This window comes from Coloeus monedula, assembly GCF_965178545.1.
Source record: "Coloeus monedula genome assembly, chromosome: 33".
NCBI classification, from domain to species: domain Eukaryota; kingdom Metazoa; phylum Chordata; class Aves; order Passeriformes; family Corvidae; genus Coloeus; species Coloeus monedula.
In genome coordinates, this window is record NC_138813.1 from 741,899 (window position 1) to 748,952 (window position 7,054).

General features: G+C 53.9%; 1 protein-coding gene across 2 annotated transcripts; it reads right to left on the reverse strand.

Annotated features, from left to right (window-relative positions):
* Positions 1 to 391: 391 nt before the first annotated feature.
* Positions 392 to 6,538, reverse strand: LOC309583771 (serine/threonine-protein kinase PAK 3-like). Of its 2 annotated transcripts, XM_082299568.1 has the most exons (8): positions 6,361 to 6,538; positions 4,915 to 5,899; positions 4,625 to 4,688; positions 3,747 to 3,795; positions 2,614 to 2,723; positions 1,731 to 1,848; positions 1,246 to 1,345; positions 392 to 826 (listed from the first exon to the last, which is right to left on the reverse strand). In XM_082299568.1, exons 2-8 carry the CDS (start codon positions 4,922 to 4,924, stop codon positions 591 to 593), a joined length of 687 nt encoding a protein of 228 aa, XP_082155694.1. In that variant the 5' UTR covers positions 4,925 to 5,899; positions 6,361 to 6,538; the 3' UTR covers positions 392 to 590. The 2 variants fall into 2 exon arrangements, with proteins under 2 accessions (XP_082155694.1, XP_082155693.1); XM_082299567.1 differs by lacking the exons at positions 4,915 to 5,899; positions 6,361 to 6,538 and having other exon boundaries at positions 4,625 to 4,733.
* Positions 6,539 to 7,054: the final 516 nt, after the last annotated feature.

Consider the following 7,054-nt stretch of genomic DNA (forward strand, 5'->3'; position numbering starts at 1 on the left):
TCTCCAAATACGGACACCAGCTTTACAGGCCATTTGCAAGAGTCTGCTTGTGTTATTTCCAAGGATTCTTACATCAAAGGCATCCCTGCAGTGCCACTGACACTCAAGTAAATGCATTCATGATGTTCCATCCCAGAAACTGCCAGGCAAGAAACCTGAGGTTTGGGTTGCTGAAAGCTCAGGCTTGGTGACATGGAGAAAGTAGCTTGGGCTAGGAAAGAAATATGTTAGACTATGGGGATGTTAAACAATCATCTTCATGTTTTAGACAAGTTTCCCAGTGAGAAGAGTCAGGGGGAGTTCATCTCACAGAACCTCTTCCAGAAACTCCTTCAGAAAACTTGTTGGGTTTGGGTGTGGGTTTTGGGGTTGGTCTGGGGTTTTCTGCAAGAGAAGATTAGAGCTGATGCTCTGGCTTCATGTTTTCAGGTCATCCTCACAGACAGAAGAGCTGCAACACCTTAAAACCTACAGCAAATTCTGGAGACTGCAGAATATTGGTCTGTGCTCAGGCTCCAATCCTCTGGGAATTCCCTTCCCGAAGGGCAGAGCCCTCCGGCTGCTCCTCCCAGGGCGGGGTCCCTCTGTGCTCACAGGCCTCTGCAAACTCTGGGAAATTTGCCTCTTACCATGGCCGCCGTGTGCTCGAAGTAAGGAGGTTCTCCTTCCACCATCTCGATGGTCACAATGCCCAAGGACCAGATGTCCACCTTGGGGCCATAAGGAGAACTGGTCACAACCTCTGGGGCCATCCAGTGAGCAGTGCCCACCATGGAGCTGCGCTGCTCCTGCTCAGGGCTCAGCTGAGCGCAGAGGCCAAAATCAGCTGAGGACAGAAACAAACACTGTCAAAGGCAGCTGGAATGAGGAAACCAAGCACAAAGATTGCCCACACTCAGTCTGAGAATGCAGTGCTGAATCCAGCTGGAAGAGTCCTCAGGGCTGTAGCCAAGGCAAGATGGAAGTGGACCCTTAAAGGAACCCTCAGCTTTCATGCAGTGGCTTTTAGTGATTCCCTTGAAGCTTCAGATTCCAACTCCCGCCCCTCTGCAAGGGCCATACCCAGAGCAAAGCCACTGCTGACACCCTGCTCCTCTCCTGAGCTCTCTGCATGGGGCAGCCGCTCTCAGCTGCCAGCAGGGGCCGGGCACCGCCACCAGCAGCACTTGTGGGGCTCTGGCCGTCACTGGGAAGCAGCCCCACACCCGCAGCCCGGGAGCGCCGTGCCTGACCACGAACACCCACCCAGCTTGACAGAGCCGTCCGTTGCCAGAAGGATGTTGGAGCTCTTCAGATCTCTGTGGATCACCCGGTTCGAGTGGAGGAAATCCAGGCCCTGCAGACACTGAGAAAGAACAAGAAACACGAGGGTGGAGATCGATGGCTGGAATACACAATCACACAAGAAAGGACAGTTTAGAATTCTGCCAGCAGCAGCTTTGCTGTGACAGGCCAGGAGTGCAGTGCAGACAAGCTCCAGGCAAATGGTTCAAGGCAAAGCTGAGAACAGCAAATCAAATCAAAAAAGACAGAGTCCCACAACAGCAGGAAAGAGCAGAGTGGAAGTGCAGTGACACTGGCACGCCGTTCACTTCAGAGGCTCTTTCTTCTCCAGCTCATAAAAACAACACAGAAACAAAGCTCTGAGCATGGAGCCACTCCTGTTCTCAGGCCCTGCTTGGAAGGAGCATTGTGTCCAAGCCATGGGAAGCACGAGCAGGATCCCTCACCTCCCGACTGACAGCTGCCATCTCTCCTTCAGCCATGCGTGTCTGTCTGACAACGTCCTGCAAAGTTCCTCCATCCATGTATTCCATCACCAGCCAGAGATCTTCATCAACAAGGAAGCTGGAAGAGGCAAACAATGGCATGGAGATGAACGTGCACTGCTCAATTCCCCGATGGAAAAGCCTCGAGTGGAGTTTTGTTTCCAGGTCACTTGTAAATGAGGATAGAATCCAATGCAGAGACATTCCTGCCAGGCTGCACAGTCCTTGGGATCTGCACAGTCTAAAGGAGAAGGAGACGCCTGTGGGAAAGGAGAGGCCTTAGATGGCAAGCAAGTGAAAAATGCAGTTTAGCAACAGCCCAGATCAATGTGGAACCACAACACTTGCCCCCAGCTGGTTCAGCATCTGAACTCAGCAGTTCCACCGTTCCCTCCAGAACAAGGCAACACAACTTCCAGAGTCATCCAGGGCAGGAGGCCGTGCGGCACTTAGGACAAAAGTGGTCAAGTGTTTGGAAAACCTTGCAGAAAGTCCCTTCAGAAACAGGCAAGGCCATTGCAAAATGGGCACCTGAGGCGTTTCTGGAAACAAGAACCTGGTCTTCCTGGCATCTGCAGCAATGGAAAAGAGTTGGGAAGGAGAAGCCAAGGGAAATAATTTCTGACAGGGTTTATCAGCTCTTGTTGTAAGACCCAGGAAATGGGGTCAGCTTGAAGTGAAAACCAAACCAAAGCAACAAAAGCACACGGAGGGAGTGAACTGACAGGCTGTTGTTTTGGGAAGCTACGGCCGGGTGAGGCTTTTTCAAAACAGGCTACAGACTGCGGATGCCAGGAGAGATTAAGGCAGGGCCCGTGCACGGGATAAGAGCTGAAGCACTCACCTGTCCAAAGAGCTGACAATGTTGGGGTTCTTCTTGTCCTTCAGGACCAGGATCTCATTCACAGCTCGTTCCCCGTTCTGCCCTCTGAGACTCATTTTCTTTATGGCCACCTGAAAGGACATTTGGGCCCTTGAACTGGAGGAGTCTGGGGCAGGAGGCCGCAGCAAACACAGAGCGAGTCTTTGTGGAGAGACGGAGCCGGGCTGTGCCAAACTGCCTTGGGATGGGACACCCGGGCTCAGCAAGTGACATTCCCACAGCCCATTTCTCTGCTTGCTGCGGGGCTGCTTACAGGACACAGGACCAGAGACATTTGGCCTTGGAAGCTCTGCAGAAATGGTCCCTCAGCTCTCAGCCTCAAAGCTCTCACAACATTCTCTGCACCTGCAGTCTTCTCAAACAGCCCTAGTTTACCATCACTCTCATTATCATTCAAACACATTTTGCAAGCAGCAAGTAATTCTGGTTCTGCGACAACAGAGCAAAACAGCCGGGAACCCTTTAGCAATCCTGTGGGATTTGGTCATGATTTCAAATGCAACTGCTCTCTTTGGGATTGCACAACAGAGCAAACACGCACAAACGTTGCTCAGATGATCCCTGTCACGGGCTGTCACTCACACCAGACCCAAACACAGCTGCAGGGTTTAGGGGAGAGCTTTGCTCTGCACATCCATCTTCTCATTCCTCTCCCTCTCTCTGGGAACAGCTGCAGTAGGACTAAAACCCCAAACTGATGCCAAGCAGGATCGCTCCTTAATTAGGTCTTGAGGTATCCTTTGAAGATGAAGCACAGGATGGAAAAACTGCTAAACGGTGTTCCTGTCCGAGGCTGGGATGAAGATAAATTAGGCCTCAGCCTCCACCAGCTGATGCACTGATGTTTTCAGATATGAAGACCAAGCCAGCGTGCCCTGCTCTGACAGACACCGCTGCCCTCCTTGCATTCCTTTGGGCACTTCAGAAGGCTCAAGTCTGTCCCAGCCGTGCTCTGCAGGCTGACACTGCTGTGCCTTCAGAGGAACAGCCTGTGCAGGAAAGCTCTGCTGGCCCCCCAAAGCTGCAGCCACAGCTCCCAGCAGAGGGGAAAGCCCTCGAGAGCTGCCCAATGCGCTGGGCGTGGTGACACTGACCTCTCCTCCAGTGGCCCTGTCGAGTCCTTTATAAATGGTTCCGAAAGCCCTGGAGACAGAACAGCAGAGAAGAAAGAAGCAGCGCTTTAGGCCCTGGGAGTGAAAGCCAGCCCAGACAGGAGATCTCTGCTGCCTGCAGCCTTTACAAAACACCTGGGTGCATCGACCCTTCAAACAGCAGCGCAGCAGCCACCAGCCCTGTGCCACGCAAGGTGTGCGAGAGGAAACTGAGGCCCAACACGAAGGAAAAGGGCTGGAGCAAATCCCAAATGTCCACGCTGAATTACTTTAGTCCAAAACCTAGGGTGGGAGCGGGTGTCTAAAGAACTGGAAAAGAATGTATTTCATCCTTTTCCATCTCCTGCCTATGAGCTGCAGGATCCACAAGGGCCCTGCCATCAGGCAGCTGATGCATTTTCCCCTCGAGTGCAGCAGCTCTGTGCCTGTTACTGAATGTACGGGGTTTACTACCTGTGCTGAAAAGAGCGCTTATTAGTTCATCTCTGGTTTCTGTTTCTAAACCGTTATGTAGATAATCCTGACCGGTGGATATTTTTGGAAACAAAATACTTGAAAGGAATCTTCTTGGAACTGTTTTCTGACAGTCACCAGATGGTGAGCTGCTCTTTCAGGCAATCAAATTCCAGGGACAGAAGATCTTCCAGGTCCTGCTCCTTGCTGCAGGCAGGACACTGCCAGCCTCAGGGGCTTTTGACGGTGCCTTCTGACCACAGTTACCAATTCTGATCAGCACTGAGAGACAGCAGCATCGTGCCCCAGCGTCTGAAGCTGTTTGCAGCTTGCCTGGCTTCTCACTTGATCTTGCACCAGCAAATACCTGGCCCCTGCTTGTGCAGAAGTAACTGCCGTGCACTTACCCTTGGCCGATCTGCTCCAGTTCCAGGTATTTCTCGGCAGGCTCCCCCACGCTCACGGTGCTCCCTGAAAGAAACCACATGGAAGACGCTCCCTCCCACACGGAGACCCCGCCTTGCAGCAGGGCCAAAATGCAGCCCCACTCCCTGGGGCCGGGAGCCCCTTGGTCTCAGCTGGGCAAGGACAATAAATGACTCTGTGACATTCAGCTGCAGAGCAAGCCTGGGTGCAGCTGATGCTGAGACACACACGCAGCACCCTGCTCTGGCACACAGCAGCAGAGCGGACGTACTCAGCTGCATCAGGCACCACTCCTCTCTGCCCTCTGGCTGCAGGGCTGTGCTGCTGTCAGAATGTTCAGCCCAGGATCCCGCAGCACAGGGAGCTTCAGTGTCCTCTTCCCAAGCAGAGGGAGGTTCCCCATCCTCTTCCCAAAATGCAACGGGTTCCTGGTCTTCTTTCCAAGCCACAGGATGTTTGCCATCCTCTTCCCATGCCGGGAGAATTGCAGCCTCCTCTTCCCAAATCACAGGATGTCCTCTGTCCTCGTCCCATGCTGGGAGATGTCCGTCGTCCTTGTCCCATGCTGCTGGAGCCTCGCTGTCCTCGTCCCACACCGGGTGATGTCCACCATCCTCGCCCCACACCACAGGAGCCTCACTGTTGTATTCCCAACCCGTGGGATGTTTGCCCTCATCTCCCGGGACAGAGGGAGGTTCACCATCATCCCCCAGAATGGGGGGAAGTTCACTGCTGTCTTCCTCCTCTTTGGCCTCCTCTTTGGAAGCAGAGGGAGCCAGAGGAGGAGCTGATGCTGCTTTTGTGCCCTGTGGACAGATGGTAGCGTGAGGGATGGGAAGTTCTATCTCAGTTATCGCCTTATTTATCCTCAGCTACACATCCAGCTGCACTAAGCAGAAATGGGATTCGGAGCTGTTCAGACTAGGAATGGGCTAAAGTCGACATTGCCACTTATTGCTGGGCATTCCATATTCCACCGTGGCTAAAGCCAGCAAGCAATCTTCTGCCTGCAAAACCAGACCTGCAGCTCTTCAAAAGCTCTTCAGCAGAGAAGGAGAAAAGTGCCAGGGATCCCTTTGCTGCTGCTGCTGCTGCTGCTGCTGCAAAGACACTGGCAGGAACTTTCCTTCAGCCTCCCAGGCTGGCGCTCGACTGCCACACGCCAAGCTCACAACTCTCTGCACAGTTCCGACCACCAAAGGTTCCTTTCCCACTCACCGAAGGAGGAGCTGCTCGGGATCCACGCGTGAGGTGCCCTGCAACGGGACAGGGAACACGAACCAGATGCTGTTAGGAAAAACCTGCCCGTGGTGGGAACTCCCACGGAGCAAGGCAACCCCGAGAGAGCATTTTGCTTCCACAACATCCCTCCAGGAGCCACAGTCCCTTCGCACAGCAAGCAAGAGAACAGCACAGAATCCTGGGCTGTGTCAGCTCTTGGCTGGAGCAGCCACCGGAGGGAGTTGCAGGCTCCGCTGGCACAGACTCTGCGCTTGAGGGAACAGAACCCCCCCGGCTCCATTGCAAATGCTGTGCACGCCCCGCTGGCTGCAGACACCCCCTTTTTCAGCTGCAGCTGCTGGCAGGAGCTCTCCCAAACCAACGGTGTCTTAATGGCAATTTGGTTACAAAGGCAGCTCAGTTCCAGTGGGAGAACAGAAAGCACCCAGCAAGCCCGAAGGCACCGATGCTGCACCCAGGGAAAACCTCGACTTACGTGCCAAGTGGGCTAAAAAATAGCCCGAATAAGCCACAGAGTACAGAGTGCAAACTGCAGCAACCGCTTGCTGGATCATTTTGGCCGTGCTGCACACGTCGCAGACTGTACCCCTGCAAGCACAGAAGGACACCCGTCAGGGGCTGGGCTGGCTGCTGAGAATGCCTCGGGCAGGAGGATCCTCCGGCAAGCAGCGGGTGCCCAGAGCCGCTCTGGACACTGAGGGCTCCGTGCCCCACAGCAACGGGAACACGGCGAGGACGCGGCAGCGTTCCCGTGACATCACAGCAGCAGCTCACGCAAGGACCGCCTGGAAGGTTCTCCTCTGTCACAAAGGAGCACAAAGGATCCTCCCGGGGCACAGCCTGTTGCTCAAAGGATCCAAGAGGAACCCAGAAAATGCAGCACACAAGGACAGCCCATAGCCAAGCCTGAACACTGAGGAGGAACGAGGACAGGACCAAAACAAAGGAATCACGACCTTTAGTCACTGATGCTGCTGACTAAAACCAGCAAGGATTGTTCCTTCTGGGATCTCTGTTCTAGTTCTAAAAACAAGCAAAGTTCTCCACTCTAAATGTACAGAAAGCAGGAACTGGGGAGGAGGCGGGATAAGGAAGGAGGAGAACAGCAGGAGGTGGAGGAGAGAGGAAAAGGAGGAAAAGGAGGAGCAGGAGCAGGAACAGGAATAGAA

Coding starts and splice junctions, on each gene's coding strand:
- LOC309583771 (XM_082299567.1), bottom strand. CDS start 4,704: ATGTGGTTTCTTTCAGGGAGCACCGTGAGCGTGGGGGAGCCTGCCGAG. Junction 2,724..3,746: donor ACAGGGCCACTGGAGGAGAG/GTCAGTGTCACC, acceptor ATGTCCTTTCAG/GTGGCCATAAAGAAAATGAG. Junction 1,346..1,730: donor TGGCAGCTGTCAGTCGGGAG/GTGAGGGATCCT, acceptor GTTCTTTCTCAG/TGTCTGCAGGGCCTGGATTT.